The sequence below is a fragment of the Nanorana parkeri genome, unplaced genomic scaffold (assembly GCF_000935625.1).
Source record: "Nanorana parkeri isolate BGI_ZX_2015 unplaced genomic scaffold, ASM93562v1 scaffold153, whole genome shotgun sequence".
NCBI lineage: Eukaryota > Metazoa > Chordata > Amphibia > Anura > Dicroglossidae > Nanorana > Nanorana parkeri.
In genome coordinates this window covers 856,178-873,493 of record NW_017306421.1, presented here as the reverse complement: position 1 = coordinate 873,493, position 17,316 = coordinate 856,178, and the positions used below count along the sequence as shown (strand labels likewise).

The window sequence follows — 17,316 nt, the reverse complement described above, 5'->3', positions numbered from 1 at the left end:
CAGCAGCCAGCTGGCTCTGAGGTTCTGGTGGGTATATCTGTTATTTTCACCCTAGGCGAAAACAAGCACTTAACCCTTGCAATGTGGGGGTAGCCCCACAATTTTAAACGGAGTTATTCTTTTAAGAATTATTTTAAAATATTTTTTTTACATCCAGCCCACCCCCTGCCCCTATTCTTGCCTAGGCAAAAATGACATGTCCATGCTCCTGCAGCATCCCTGTCAAATATTCCAGGCTGGAGTGTGGACCTGGTGGTCCATCATTGGAGGGGGGCAGGTGCAAGTTACCGGAGGAGACAGCCAGCTGATGATGATGGAAGGAAGATGGCAACCCAACATGAGCAGAGGATTGCAGCAGGACATCGCTGGATTCGCAGAACGTGCGAGTATGTTTTTTGAAGTTAGCCAAATCTTTTTTTTTTCTTGTTTAGTTATGGGTGCAGCTGTGAAGGGTTGGAACCTTTGCCCAGGTTTTATTACCGTCACCTAGGGAGATTTCCACTACTTCCTCTTCCTATTCAGTCACCTGAATAGGAAGTGAGAGAAAACCTCCATGGTTTAGACAACGATACAACTTGTGAGAAATGGAGGTAGGAAGAACTGTATCCAAATGTCACAGTCAGAATAGAAAAGCTATTGAAGTGTACAAGGGCATGAAGAAACCTCTAGGGGGCACTATGGGTAAAACAAAAGAGTGCTTTTCGGGGATTCTAGCGGACCCCCTTTGCAAACAGCTGCTGGGGCCTGTTCTTAATACTGAGATTTTATTGTTTGTAATTTTAATTTATTTACATCTGAGACCATTTAAATTCTTACCAGCAATGTTGGGCCCCAATGATCCCTAAATCATGTTGGCTTGTCTTTTTGATCTGCCATGGAAAAATAAGGGCTCTCAGGGCTGGTTCACACTAGCCATCCATACTGAATGCATGATTCCTGTTGTGCGCTGCAGATGCGCCAAACTCAGGGAATCTCACTTTTTTTTAATTGAAATGTCACACTAGGCAACACACTGCGCTGAAAAAAGTACTACATGCAGTATACAATGCTTTGGTGTGGACTAATGACATTGAATACAATTGCAAGCAGGGCCGAAGTTCCTACAAGGCCACCGAGGCCCGGCCTCGGGGCAGTAGGGGTGTGGCATTCCTATCTCTCGACGCCCGGGACATGCAGTTCCTGGTGCCAGGCGGGTAGTTTTCTTTCTAAATTTAGCCCTGCTTTGGGCAATAAAGAGAACCTGTCACCTCCAAATTCTATTACACAGGGGCTTGTTAGCTCCTGTGTGATAGCAATAGAGTTAAGTGAAAAAAATAAAATACAAATTGATAAACAAATAATAAAATAAATACAAATAAAACAATTTAAAAAATAAGAAGAATTCAAATAAAAAGTGATTAAAAAAAGTAAAAAATAATCAGATTAAAAAATAAAAAAGTAAAAGATAATAAGATAAATAAAAAAGTAAAAAAATAAATAAATACAAATTACAAAATTAAAACAAGTGGTAAAAAAAAAGAAAAAAAAATTGAAACCAACCCTGCTGCCCCCACCATCTGGTTGCCATTCTCCATTGGGGGGGTGGGTGGTTTAGTGGGCAGGGGAGCGCATTGAGTAACCTTGGCTTGGGGCAGCAGAGAGAGTAAATCCGGCCCTGATTGCAAAGTTGCCAGTGCAACTCCAAAGCATCTGGTGTGAATGGCCATTGGAAATAAAGAAAACCTGTGCTTTGCCAATGTGGGACAAATCAACAGGTTTGCTTTAATGCCCCCCTGCTGGGCAACACATTTACGTTTACTTTGCTTGACCCTCCGTCACTTTGTTCATTTACCAGGAGAAAGGAAAAGTAATCCTGTGTAAGTTCTCAGTCACGCAAGATGGAGTAAGCGGCTCTATCCCTTTCCTAAACGTATACTGCACTGGATCAATGCAGGTCTCTGCTAGGACATGTGGAAAACCATTGTTTTTAATGTGCCCTGTTCACACCACAATGTGGGCGTGATGGGCAGTGTGCTGCGAGAAAATGCACCATGCAGCACACTGGATGGCACAATAGGTCACCACATGATCTTCCTTTAATAAATAGCAGTGCCTACTGCTCTCTACTTCTGCAGAGTGACTGGTCTTGTATCCGTCCCCTCCTGTAGTTTTCTTCAGGCAGCCTGTAATTGTTGGAGCCTGATGGGCCCCTCCCACAGCTCTGCCCTGTGCACAGACTATGGGCAACACAGTCATGATGTCACTGCTACTTTTAAAGGTAATAAGTCAGTTTGCAAAGGCATTTTGTGTACACAAAGTACATTTATATCCTATGTGACTATTTAAGAATATTTTCAATCAAATGTTTTTTTGCTTGGATTTCAGCTTTAAGAATAATTTTTCAAGTGACACTTTGCACAGCCCTTAGGACTCCCTCTATGCCCCATGTGATAGCACTGGGCCAGTTATCAATGCTGTAGCATGAGAGGATAGGGAGTGAGCCACATTCTCCTCCATACTCAAAATACCATGGGTAGGGATTTATCAAAGCAGACAGAACCTGGAGCAGTGTCCCATACTTACTAATCGGCTTCTCTCTTCAGTTTGTTCAGTTAAAGGAAAACTATGAGGTGAGTGATTTACACTCAACCCCATAGTTAGAGCTGACATGTGACACTGAAACTGTCACACGTCGGCTCTATTGATCGGGAAGTGAGCGAACACATACCGCCGATCCGCTCACTTCCCTAAGAGGGAGGGGCGGGCACAGCTGGCTCTAGATAGGCAAAGCCAGCTGTCAATCAGCCAGCTGGGTGGATCTAGACAGTATTGTCGGGATCCATCCCAGCTGCAGAACTCTCAACATATATCGGGCAATAGCCGCTATATGCTGAATTTTGGGTCACGGCAAGACACAGTATATGACCCTGAGGAGAACTATGGAAAAAAAGTTGCCCCATAGTTCTCCTTTAAGCTTTGAAAATGAAAGAAAGAAGCTGATTGATTGCCATGGGCATTTGCTCCAGATTTTGTCTGCTGCAGTCTTAGTAAATTCCCCTTCAGGTATTTTGTTTGCTCCTGGCAGCCAAGAGCACTAGGGGATTTAATGGAAAGGTATGTACCATGGAGTAGACGGCAACAGTGGGGGGAATGTTTAGCAGTAAAATGAACCTGTTGCTTTGTCCTGCATGAATAAAGCTCAGGTTTGCTTTGAATATTGGGTGGACATGTTCTTTAAATTAGCTCTCAATGTTGCATAAAGTACCCCAGGGCATAAAGGACTTCTGCTCCAGAGCCCATTAGGCATAATATTGCCCAGCTAAATACACACACACACACACACACACACACACACACACACGCACACACACTCTATATTAGCCCACAATCTTCCATACATTATTTTAATGCATGGAACGGCTACTGGTGCCCCATGCTTCAAGCTCTTCATGTATGCAAGATTCCAGTTGCACTGTGAGAACAGCTTCATGGCATGCTTACGCATGCAATGACGCCTGCAATGATGTCATCTCACTCCTAGGCCTGGATATAGGAAGCTAAGCATCTGGGCTATACCAATGCACTTTAAAACCACAAGTAAAAACTGGTTTGCACATTTGGAGCGATTGCTAGTCTTTCATTTCCCTCAGTGATAACTACATCAAACTCCAACCTTAAAGGACTATGTGAACACAGGGATCTTATTCCTTATCAGAAGTCAGGAGAGAGACGGAACAAAATCAGGGTATTCTATTTCAGTTTTAATCATTCATTGTTAAATCTATTACCTTTTCCCGGCCAGTGCTGTAAATTTAATGGCAAGGATTAAATGGCAACTGCCATACTGATTGTAAATCAAAAGTGTTGCCTTATGGTCACACCAGCTCAAAGCTGCACCCCTGGCACATTGTGAACCCATCTCGTCATTCATTTGCCCCCTCAGGGGGAGATAAGTGTGCTTCTCTGTGACAGCAGAAGCATTAAAGAGGAATCACAGTTTAAAAAAAAATAAAAAAATTAACCCTTGCAGTGGGACTACTCCCACACTGTAAGGCCCCGTTCACATTGAGCGATTTATCGCGCGATTTTTGTAGCGATATCGCTCATATTTCCGCACTATATCGCTCTATGTAGCTTCACCAATACAATTCAATGTAGCTGTTCACATCTCGTCGCTCAATGTCGCTCAATATCGCTCAATATCGCTTGTAGCTCGTCGCTGGTAGCTTGTCGCTTCTACATGACCCTTTTTTAGAGCGATTTTGAGCGATATTGCTCCTGATTGCATACAGCCCAATAGGAAGATGTCGCGCGATGTCGCGCGACACGTCGCTCAACGTCGCTCAATGTCGCTCGTCGCTCAATGTCGCTCAAAGTCGCGCGATTTGCATGTCGCTCAGTGTGAATGGGGTCTTAGGGTTAACTGCTCTTTTTGGTCTAGGGGCCGTAATATCCTGTGGTATGTCCTTTGTCGTTTTCATGTACAATGTAGGTGAATGGATCTGTATTAGACTTGATGACATCAATGGGGCTTAGACTGCTGGGTCCTGGGGGAGAAGAATATTTTTTTTAATTTCAGCCCCTAGACCAGGGGTAGGCAACCTTGGCTCTCCAGCTGTGCTGAAACTACAAATCCCACCATGGTTCTGCCTCTGGGAGTCATGCCTGTGGCTTGCAATGCCTTATGGGATTTGTAGTTTCAGCACAGCTCTGTCAGAGAGATTTCCACTATTTCCCTGTCTTTGAGACAATGATTTGGTCAGTGGCCCCATTCTTCCTGAATGGGGCCACAGACAAAAAAAAAAACATGACAGCAGTTTTAACCATGCCTTGGTCGAATTTAACGAAAAAAAGTTATGCCTAGAGATACTCCTAAATTCTACAGGATCCTTGCTTTCGAAATATTTTGGGGCTTTAAGGAATTTTAAAGTCTACAGGGCTAATCAGTCTTTAAAGGAGAACTATGGGGTTAAGTATTTTCCCCATAGTTCTCCTTAGAGTAACGGGAGGACACAAACTAGCATCCTCCTGTCACCCTAGGCTCAGTATACCGCAAGCTGTAGCTTGCGGTATACTGAGACGCCGCAGTATACCGCGAGCAGCTGCTCGTGGTATACTGAGACGCTGAAGCGGATCCCGACAATTGTGCCGGGATCCGCCCAGCTGCGTGACTGACAGCTGGCTCTGCCTATCTAAAGGCAGAGCCAGCTGTACCCGCCCCCTCCATCGTCTGTTCCGCCAGTCAGCGCTGGCGGATCGGAGTGGGGGGAATCCAGCCCCTCCCCTGTCACGGCAGAGAGCCGTGACAGGATCGAGAGGTGAGCGAACACCGGTATGTGTTCGCTCACCTCCTGATCTACTGAGCCGACCTGTGACAGTCTCATTGTCACAGGTCGGCTAGAACTATGAGGTGAGTGGAAAGCACTCACCTCATAGTTCTCCTTTAACCCGCCCTTAGTATTTCATGTGGTTTCATTGTTTCTTTTTTCGTTACTGGCCATTGGAAGAATGATACAACACTGAGGCCCTTTTCACAACCTCTGTACAGTTTTTATGGCTGCCTGTGTTGCAAAAGATTTCCCCTCACTTCCTGTCCCAATGAAACCTTGTGTATCAGGGTATGAAAGGCTGTCACTGGGACAGGAACATAGGGGAAACCTCCCCAACAGCGATAGCAACCTGACAGGTTTCAACTCTTCTGTACTCATCCTGTTTGTGTCTCTGTTGAAGATTGTTCCTCTCATTTCCTGTTCCAGTACAGGAAGTGAGGACAATATCCTCCATGGCAATGCAGTCAGCAATAAAAACCCCATAGAGTTTTGGGATGGCATTGGTCTTTTTTCTTGCTTGTCAGTTCCTAATCATGCAGTTTATATTTACTAAATAGTGCATCGGTGTTAATGGAACTTGCAACAGTGGGAATCCCTTTTTTTTTCCTTTTTGGTCTCTAAACACAGGACTGTTTTCCATGTCACAAGAAAATGTACAGGCATGCCCTGTTTATTATGTCAATTAAAATTTGTTGAACAAAACCCACAAAGAAAATTTAACAGATTCCTTCACCAATACTGGGCGTTTTACAGTGCGTTTTAAGCCTGGTTCACACCTGAGCGTTTTACAGCGCGTTCCTACGCGTTGTAAAACGCTCAACATGTGAAAACTAATGATTGCCTATGGGCATGGCTCCCACCTGGGCGTTTTACAGCGCGTAGGAACGCGCTGCAAAACACCCTACGCCCAAAGAAGTACAGGAGCTTCTTTGGGGCATTTTGCTGCGCGTTTCCATTGGTATTCCCGAGTGTGGATCGGGGTTAACAAAGCGGTAACACCGAGCCACACTCGGGAATACAGCGTACACTGTGTCTTCCGGCGGCTGCCGACTTCCGGGTTCCGTACCTTGCGAGCGGCCGTGTCACAGGAGGGCGGAGCCGGCGGGAAGTTTAAAAGTGAAACAAAAATGTATTTATTTTTTTTAAATAGAGAAAATGAAGGAAAAAAATCATACCGCCAGTGAAACGCGTGTTTCACTGAATGGAAAAACGTGCGAAAAAACGCGAATAAAATTAGTTGAAAAAATATGCTCAGGTGTGAACCCAGCCTTAAGATCGTTGATCAAATAATCTCCCGCTGTTTGCATTGTATACCCTAACAGAGCCAGCAGATGTTCGTTCAAAGATTTTCCGACTGGCTTCTTCGATTACCTGATCGAGGGATGCCATCCAAAAGGGTGCCGACAGTGGCACCCACTGTGTGAATTTCAGCCAGTTCTTTCTGAATATAGTATAGTGTATGGCCCGCTTTAGCCTGGAAAACACTGCCCTAATAGGAAAGAATATAAGTGAAATACATAGTATAATGTGCTTTAATCTGTATGTTATTCTTTACCTTTGCCTAGACTGCATACTCCATTTCCTACTGTCCCAAACTGGGCAATTCAAAGCTCAACTGCAGCCAAGTAGGGAAGGTATTGAACAAGGGTAGCCAAACTTCAGCCCTCCACCTCTGGTGAACCTACAAATCTCATTATGCTTCTACCTCTGGGAGTCATCACTGTGACTGTCAGCCTTGAACCTCTGTGGGGTTATTATTATGGGCTGGTTCACACCAGCCCCGTTAGGCAGCATTGCCCAACACAGTTTGAATGCAAAGAAAAAGCAAAAAGCCTTGCTTTAAATAAGGCCTGTTCACACCACTGCATTGCTGTACATTGCGCTAAAAGAATGCAAGCATCATTTTATCACAGCATGTTACAACACACTGCATTGCATAGAATTACTATAGAAGGAAAAAAAGCAAGTATTGCAATGCGTTATAACAACGCATTGCAACACATTCACACCACACAACAGTGCACACTCGCTATGTGCTATGCATTCTACTGTAAACCAGTCCTTATCTGTGACTTCCTGTCCCAGTGACAATAACTCCCCACATTTTGCCTCCTGAGGTCACAGGCTTTGAGAGGGACAGGAAGTGAGATGTAATCTCCAGAACTGTTTGGCAGTAGTATATTTCCACAAAATAAAAACAGGTTTTGGCTAAAGTTGGGCTTCAAATTGAACATTTGATAAAGAAAAACCTAAACAGGGGTACTTTTCATCCACATCTTCCACATCACAAGTCAACCTATTTATGAAAGCTTTTTTGAAGGCCGGGCTTGTCATTTCCATTCATTAGTGCATAACATTTAGATTTATGCTAGCAAAATGCTAGCAAAAATTTATCTGTTCCAGAATGAGGCAGGTTAAGGATATTGCAGTGAAATTAAAGGTTTGGGGGGTGGAGGACAGAGCAGGCAGCAGGAAGACATGGGTAGCCGAGGCCAGGAGCACTTAGAAGAATCTGTGTGAGAATAGATAGGTTCTGGAGGCAAGGGATGGGTGGCCGAGGACAGGAGAGCAGAGAGGAATATGTTTGAGAGTAGATAAGAAGGTGTTGGGGAGACAAGATATGGTTAAGGCAGGAAAGCAGAAGGGGATCTGTGTGAGTATAGACAGTGAGGTGAAGTGGAGGAGTAATGGATGTTTGATGGTAGGAGAGCAGAGAGGGCTTTGTGTGAGAGTAGACAGTGAGGTGCTGGAAGGACAAGTGATAGGTGTCAAAGGGCAGGAGAACAGAGAGGGATATGTGTGAGACTAGAATAGGAGGTGATGGGGCAGAGTGATGGGTGGCAAAGGGCAGGAGAGCAGAGCGGGATCTGTGTGAAAGTGGGAAGTGAGGTGCTGGGGGAAAAAAATGATGGGTGGCAGAAGAGTGCAGAGGAAAAAAGGAATAAGGAGAGAATGGGGTTTGAGATGCTGGAGAGATGAGTGAAAGGTGGCAGATGTCAGGAGAGCAGAAAGGAATCTGTGTGAGAGGGCATGGGAAGTGCTGCAGAGACAACTGATGGGTGGTAGGAGAGCAGAAAGGAATCTGTGTGAGAGGGCATGGGAAGTGCTGCAGAGACAACTGATGGGTGGTAGGAGAGCAGAAAGGAATCTGTGTGAGAGGAGGCAGTGCGGTGCTGCAAAGACAAGTAATGGGTGGCAGGAGAGCAGAAAGGAATCTGTGTGAGAGGGCAAGGGAGGTGCTGCAGAGACAAGTGATGGGTGGTAGGAGAGCAGAAAGGAATCTGTGTGAGAGGAGGCAGTGAGGTGCTGCAGAGACAAGTGATGGGTGGTAGGAGAGCAGAAAGGAATCTGTGTGAGAAGAGGCAGTGAGGTGCTGCAGGACAAGTGATGGGTGGCAGGAGAGCAGAAAAGGATCTGTGGAAGACACAGTATGACAAAGTGTAGGCAAAAAACAGAAAAACAGGTTGAGTCCCCTTGTGTTCAAACCGGTAAGAAAACCTTGCAAGATCAGCTTTCAGTATATGCATTCTATTGAAATTCAGAACACTGATATTTATAAAATTGGAATTTGAGAAGAAATTGGAATCTGCAGGAAATAAATATTTGCAGGTTAATACAGCACTATAACGGCTGGGCACATAATTATAATACAGATCTCTAATTCTACCTCTGTTTAAGTTCCATTCCAGTTCACTGGTTTTGTGTTTTTACGAAAATTCATGATTTTGATCTCAGCTTTCAAAAGCCAGTTCAATGTTTTTCTACTTTGACAGGCTACAGATCATTGGTTGATACATGAGAAAACAGGCAGTGAGGTGCTGGGAAACAAGTGATGGGTGGCTGAGGGCAGAATAGTAGATTGGTGTGAGAACAAGCCGCTGAGGGTCTTGAATGAGGTGCTTTCAGATAACCAGTTAAGCAAGAAGATGCAAACTAAGTTAATTTGTAATGTCTTGATAAACAGGACCTTTATTTTATCTTCTATCCTAAACTCCATTAGCCTAGGGCTACGCTGGCAATCTCTTTGCTACATAGAGATTTAACTACTCATTGGCTGCCATCTCATTTGCAGTACACTGAAATCAGACAGTACATGTACACTGACAGTTATCTTATTATGATAATAAGATAACTGTCAATAAGCAGTTCAATCTTTCTTGATTTATTCAACAGTGTAACCCCTGGGCTAAAGGCCCATTCACATCTAAAATGTGCATTTTACAGCACGTTAGTTTTGAATGGCACCCCAACACACTATTACTGTAGCAGCAATACACCCAAATTACAGCACACCACAATAACCATGTCATGCATTGTGGTGCTAAAAAAAAAAAAGAAGTAATGTTCAGGTGTCCTGCCAACCCCATCAGAAATAAATGGGCTGTTTTCATGCAATGCGCTGCAAAGCATAATGTAAATGGGTTCTTAAAGCTTAGGTCTGCCCAAATCTAGTTCTCCTGGACACCGGCTGTCCGATCACCCATCATTTTACTAAAATGTGGTGATATCTTACTCAAAATTCTAGTATCACCGTTCCTCATCAGCCATAACAGACCAAGCTACTTAGCATTGGGTGCTAATGTATAATCTGATCACTGTATTCATGGTAGCTAAACATTATTTATTTTTTAGGACATACTCTGCTTTAATTCCAGCGTATTCCAGGATAAATTTAGGTTGGAAATGTAGCACAATGTGGATCTTTCAATCTACATATTAAAGCTTTCCTGTCCTGAAATAGCAAGCAAAAGGGAAAGTTGGTTCATAGTTGGTTGTAATACCCTTAACAGTGATCCTAAATACTCATACTTTTAGGTGGTAATACAAGGAAATCCAATTCTGATGTATCTAGACTCTAGTATGTTTGAACTTGCCAGCATGACCCCCACCCAGGCTAAAAAGGAAGCCTGTTTGGTGTTTTTAGTACTACTTTCATTCATTTTAATAAATATATGATAATATTATATGCTGTATAGTGTGTGATACTGGACCATTGAGTCCTCATACATAGTAATAGAGCAAATGCAATTTTCTGCTACTGTCTCATTCATCGTGACTTAGAGTGGGGGTGTATTTTCCATTTTTAGTGCAGCTTTTTTCCTTGCACATAATATAAATGAAATGGGTACAGAGAGTGCCTTAGACAAAGGTGTCAAGAAACCAATCCAGAATCCACCCAGAACTGTATAATATGGTTTTCATTTACGTTATTCTAATGCAATGCTTCTAATGCTTTTATACGCATGATTGGGCATGTTTACAGCTTGCATGTACTGGTGTTAACCCACGCTGTACACACAGAAAGGTCAGGTCACAGAAACAGTGCGTCTGACTGTCAACAAGGAAACAGACTGGACACATTGAGATACGCTGTAGTTCTAATCCTACGTACAGTTATAATGTGTGGTCTTTGTGTGAGTCACAACCTGTCTTTATTCTAAGGCTATGCATATGTGCCCAAACATGTCTCAGTGCATTAGTGGCACTGGTCAGGATGGAGATTTTTGTAAAGACATCTACACTTAATTTGTACTAACTGTTAAAACATAAAGCTTCAGATTACAATATTGATATGTGATTAGGATTAGTTAATCATTCGGTCACATGTGCATATATGTTATATGCATTTACTATTCTGATATTTATTGTTACTGGTAAAATAAATGTAAATAATTTTCAAAATATCTCTTTGTTTCAGCCTTTCCATTTGCTGCACATGGCCAACCCTGTTTCCATTAAGACCCACCTGGGTCTAGACTATTAGTTATTCCCAAGTGTGTGTTCTTCATCCTCCGCTGCACTAACAACCACCTGGGCCTTTTTGTGGCTGTCTTGTACACACTAATGGAGACCAAACTTCCTGTTACTCCCACCAGTCCATCCTCTCCAGGCTTGTCCCCTGTCCTGGCAGCTGATAAGGTGGATGGATTTTCCCGACGTTCTCTCCGCCGGTCCCGCCAGCGCAGATCACATAGCTCTTCACAATTCCGCTATCAGAGCAAGCAGCAGGAGCTGACACCGTTACCTCCTCTGAAAGGTAGGTGTGCCATATAAATGTCTTTCAGGTTTACTATGCTTGTTTTTTTTGCTCTTTGGAACACAATTTAATTAATATGAGCAAAGTTAATGTGCAAAGCTCACTAAACCATAGCAACAAATCAGATTTTATTGATGTAGGCAGATCAGTGAAAATTTCCAGGTAAAGCCCCATTCTCATCCCTTCTTTTCTCCTTTTCATAGATAATGGGGGGATAATAACAATAGTTCACACCAGCCTTGTGTAGCACCACCTTACCCCTGGGCTGTTGAGGAGGATCCCTAGATGGTCAATAAACACCAGCAGAGCGGTTTAGGGCACAGGATACCGCAAAGCAAGCAAAAATATAGCTCCAGACTCCAACACATTTTTCAGCACAGACGCCTCTTCTCAAGACACAGGACAACTTATGTTTAAGGTGCCCAGGTTCAGGCCCCTCTTTTCTGCAATGATCTCACTAGGCAGCAAGCCTGGAAGGCAGGATCAAACCCCTTTATGCTGGCATTCTTGAGGCAAAGGCCTGGGATGGAGACCACACAGTTGCAAGATCCCAGTTTGGTCGATACATGAAAAATGTAAAGGTGACAGACAGGGTAACCCAAGAACCAAAGTTAGCCAGGTATACCCCATGACTTAATGTAAAGAAAGTACAAGAGCAAGTTGTGGAGCAGCTGGTAGTACTCTCACAGGAGGATGGTATGGAATCTGGCCCATTCTCATGTGTTGGGTGGTCATTTAGTGGTAGAAAAAAAAAGAGCGGATTGGGCAGCGTTTTTTTTCCGGCCTGGTATATACAGGTCATTGAGTCATTGACGAGTATTGTAAATCTTGCCCTGAGTGTCACATTAATGCACCTCATCCACATTTGCAAAGTCCACTAATAACCCTGCCCATAACTTTAAGAGGGTTGCTGTGGATCTGGTCGGGTTACTGCCAAAGTCTGCCAGGGGGCACCAGAACTTATTGGTAGTCCTTGACTATGCCACCTAGTATCCAGAAGCAATCCCTCTCAGAAACACATTTTCAAAGGTTTTAGTGAAAGAGCTGTTCCACATGTTTTCCTGTATAGGTATTTCTCAGAAAATTATGACAGATCAGGGAACCCCTTTCATGTCAAATGTATCGGTACTGCATTGGAAATAGAAAAATTACTCACCTAAACCTCAGTGTACCACCCCCAAACTGATAGGTTGGTAGAATGGTGCAATAGAACCCTGAAATACTGTATATGCTGCAGTGACTGACAACAATGGAAAAGACTGGCACTTCCTGTTCCATACTTAAAGCTTTTTAATCAGGGAAGTACCACAGTATGCTATGGGGTTATAATTGTTTGAACTTTTGTACAGTAGATGTCTCTAATGGATCCTGGAGCTAGTCTGTGTAACATGAGAGCAAAAGGCCACACTTCACAAGTATAATTTAACCCATTGCTCAGTTGCAGTATAGGATAATGACAGTTATGGCTCAGGAACATATATATCAAGCCCAAGAGGCACAGGCCAGAGTTTAACACTGCTCTGCTAAAAGCAGAACCTTTAATGCAATAGAAGGAGTGCTTTGATGCCCATCAGAAAGAGTACATTTCTGGTAAAATGGCAGGACCCCTATGAGATCAGAGAGAAAATCAGTGATGTCAACTACCATGTATCCTAGCCTGGAAAGAGAAAGTCCCTCCAAATGTATTGTTACCCTAAGAAAACTCTGGAAGGATCAGGTGGCACTCTCAGCAGAAAGCGACCCTAAAGTATCACCAGCAAATGGTATTCCTAAGGTTAGATGTTTAGAGACTTTGTCTACTACTCAGATTCAGGAGGTGTGAGAGTTCTTGCATAACAATTGAGATGTATTTTCAAATTACCTGGCCGAAGTAAAGTAATTTATGATGTTATTGTGAAAGAGCCACACATCAAAGTGAAGTTAAAACCTTATCGGGTACCTATGGATCAGAGAAAAGCTATTTCAGAAAAGGTGCAGAAATGCAGTAGTGCATGATATGCACACAATAAAAGAAATATCTAAGTTTGATGCTTATCCCATGCCTGGGTGGGTGAGTTGATGGGAAGGTTGGATTCCACCAGGTACATCACCACTCTTGATTTTACTAAGGGGTATTGCCAGGTTTCTTTAACAGACATGGCAAAGAAAAAGACCGCTTTTTCTGATACCAGAAGCTCCAGACAGTTTTAGATTCAATCCGTAAGAGTTAACAGCCTATCCAAAAAATGCACAATAGTCCTGGAAGAAGCGAGGGGGTAGCTGTATGGTTACAAAGCCTTTAATGGACAACATTAAAGCACTTAAAGATTGTCCCCAGCAAGTGTAAAAAAACATGCCTAACTTTGCCTAACTTTGCTACAATAGCAGCTCCTCTTACTGATCTTATTAAAGGGAGCAAGTCCACCATGGTGAAATCGAATGATGGGGCTGAGAAAGCTTTCCAAGAGCTGAAGAAAGTATTGCGTAAGGGAACACTGTTAACCACCCCCCGGATTTTAGTCTTTCTTTCAGTCTTTCCACAAGTTTTTTTCACAAATAGATGCCTCTGAGGTTGGCCTGGAAGCAGTCTTGACCCATAAAATTAATGGGGAATGACATCCAATGGCATTCCTCAGCCAGAAACTCCTGCGGAGAGGAGTTATTCAATGGCAGAAAGGAAATATTTGACATAAAGTGGGCACTAGAATAATTGAGGTATTACCTTTAAATTAGGTCGTTTCAAATTATTATAGACCATCCTCCATCGTCTTGGATGGCTCAGAACAAAGGGAAGAATGCAAGATTTAACATTTTGTGAAGAATACTGGCCAGGGACCAAACAAGAGAATGCTGAGGGACTGTCACATGACCACAGTTTGTTGGCATAATGTGCTTGTTCCCACAGATCTAAACAGAAAGAGAAGGTATGAGAGGCATTAGCTGGCAGGATTGTGGACAGTGGATATGTGTCACCTTGGTTTCTAACATACACATAGCAAGGATTCCAGGATTTGTGTCTGTTATCGAGAAAGCAAAACTTTTTGTTTTCTCAGATCTTAATAAGTTCTGGTTTTGATCCTGGAAGTTCTGTAGAGCTTTGGGTGGGCTAAAAGCCTCCATCCATAGGCCCATAGTTTACCTGTTAGCAAGACCTCATTAATTAGTCTCAGCTATCAACAGGCTTTTTAATGTGTGAGTTGACTGATGTTGAGGGCTCTCTCACTCTCTCTCTGTCTTTGATATAAGGGTATGCTGCTGGTTAAAAAACGCTGACTACTGACAGAACACTAAAAAGATACATGTGCTGTCTGTTTGTTTTGGGGTACACATCAATGGGTACCCTGTTAGTCAGAAAATGACATAGGTTTACTTTTTTCATACAGTTGTTATCACAATTTTTCAACCCTTATTGCAAAGAAAGTTTATTGGCAAAATATACAGACTTTCAGCTGTTTGCAATGAACAAATATAACAAAAGCAATGATGGGTCAAGGCAGCACAACAAATGTTTCAAGTGGTTTACCCAAATTCAACTGAAAATGCAACTTTTTAATGACTTCTGCAGTCTCATTATTCAACCCTAGCCTGAATAGAATCCCTTGCAAGAGCACACATCTGCAGAGCAGGTGTTGCATCAGGTGTGCAAGAGACAACTAGGTGTCAAGGACTTCATTAGTTGCACCAGATGTGCCAGAGCTAGAACACATGAAATACCTGAACTGGCTACTGGTTTGAGTGTCACACTTGACTGCATGTTAGAAATATGGCTGTCATCCACACTGCATCAGTGAGGTCAATGGGAATGCGCTGACCTGCATTTATGTGCATTTCAATGCCCATCTGGGCCCTAAAATTAATTTGGCTAGGGTTTCCATCTACTTTAACAGAGATTTTTTTCCCCTCACTTCCTTCTTTGATAAATCAGGTCCATAGTGTTTTATCAAAAAAGTAAACAGGTCAGCTTGGTCAGGACTTCACTTACTTGCACTTACTGAGATGGTGCTATATAATCATAACAGGATTTAACCTAGTAATCATTGATTAATGAAAACTGAATAATACCCTGTGGTGTATCCATATTTTTGAAAAAACAAACAAACAAAAAAACATTCTACAATATGCTCCCAGCAGCTGGTTATTTTTCTCTGTCAGCTGTTTCTCAAGTAGAGATTTGTATTGGTTTGATAACCCGTGTAAATATTGCTCACTGTGTCGCTGTTTTGTGCATTTTGCTGATAAAGTCGCCGGCCAAGCATTATAGTTTGCATTTGTCCTGTAAGTGGAAGACCCATAAAAAAAATTGATAGTAAATAGCTGGCACCCTGGCAGAGGGAGATTGGGGTGCAGGACAAAAGGGCCCAGATGAGTTTGGCACTCATAAGATATACTTAGCCAAATTTAAAATTAAAAGGAGCCCATGCAGGTTAAAGCACAGATCTCATGCTGTTATATTTGGCTATCAGGAGCATGTGACTCATTTATATTCTATGAGCCAGTGATGACCATCAAGCCGTGGTGGAGGCGTTCGGCCAGTCAGCGCATTTAATCACAAGGACTTCCTTGGGAGTAACCTGTAATGAAACGCGTTGAGTAGATGGGATCTGTGATGTCACTACGTTGGCCAATCACATCCACCGCAGTCTGATGTTTGTTTGTTGGGGGGAGAGTGTTTACAAATATGCTTCTATTTCCTGGTGCTGGGAAAGCACCTGGACTCCATAAGTGTTAGTACTATTTTAAATAAATATTTATTTGATAAATTATTTTAATTGATCTATGCGATGGAAGCTCTTTTTTCTTGAGTTTATAAAACTAAATGAGATTGGAAGAAGTGGACAAGGAAAAAATATATTTGGGAAAAGTTGGACCCGGTACCACTGTTGGCACATTGTAAGCCCTCATTCACACTAGAAAAGGCCGCCATGTACAGCTCCGTGCTGCGTGCATGGCCGTATCGGGCAGCTCCCGGGAAGAACAGGTGTTGCTTGTGATTAGTACACAGCACCTGTCCTTCTCTATGGGACTACGCGGCCGTATGTTGCCCTGCGCTCACCTCAAGTATAGGTTCGTACGGGTGTCCCGGCTCGGACGCAGACAGGATCCATCCTGTCAGCGTACGAGTACAGACACCCGCACGGACGTGCAGGGCGGGTGAGCGTAGGGCAGTGTACGGCCGCGTATTCCCATAGAGAAGGACGGGGGCTGAGTACTAATCACACGCAGGGAGCTGCCCAATATGGCCGTGCACGCAGCATGGAGCTGTAGGTGTCTGCCATTTTTAGTGTGAATGAGGCCTAAGAGTGTGATATGACCTTACTTGCTGATAGGGCAATGCGATTTAGTGAGTGAAGGGGAGCACAAGTGGTGGTGACAATTGTATTTACAGTGTTTTTCAAACCTCTTCCCAAGGAGATTCATGGGATTTGAGTGTGGGAAGAACCCGCATGCACAATGATTGATTGGACTTTGTGGATTCATAAATAATTATCTTTACTTGTATTATCGTTCTATTCTTTTATCACTTTGAATTGTTGTGATGAAATGAATATGAAGAATTTATGATTCATTGTTTGTTTATTCACTACATTTTTATTTTTTTTTAGGCAGAAGAATATTTTTGGAATTTTTTTTCTATAGTGCAGTGCTTCTGTCATACAGTAGTATCATATTGTCATTATTTCTGACAATTTAGCACAGCAGCTTTGGGAGATGGATAACATGGCAGGGCCACAGTATATTACTATATATCTTTTAAGCAGCAAAAAATTTTTGGAGATGATGTCTATATGGCTTTGCTCCAGTATTTCATCTTTACAGTTGGTTTCCTCCATGTGCGTGCAGCATCTCTCCCCATTTCCATCTTCTCTGCCCCTCCCATCACTGTCTGGTGCTGATCCTCAGATCAATAACTCTCTCTGTTCAGATAACATTATCATCTCTTATACTGCCATTCTGTAGGCTGGGCCCATCTTACTGCTAGCCTCCCCCCCC

The 17,316-nt window shown here is 43.0% G+C and overlaps 1 protein-coding gene across 2 annotated transcripts in view; it reads left to right on the top strand.

Annotated features, from left to right (window-relative positions):
* PPP2R5B (protein phosphatase 2 regulatory subunit B'beta) overlaps positions 1–17,316 on the top strand; it is a 64,569-nt gene that overhangs the window by 1,755 nt on the left and 45,498 nt on the right. For both annotated transcript variants that reach the window (XM_018554320.1, XM_018554319.1), the window contains exon 2: positions 11,008–11,346. In XM_018554320.1, the coding sequence (XP_018409822.1) occupies positions 11,154–11,346 (193 nt within the window). In that variant the 5' untranslated portion in view covers positions 11,008–11,153. The remainder of the gene's footprint in view (positions 1–11,007; positions 11,347–17,316) is intronic.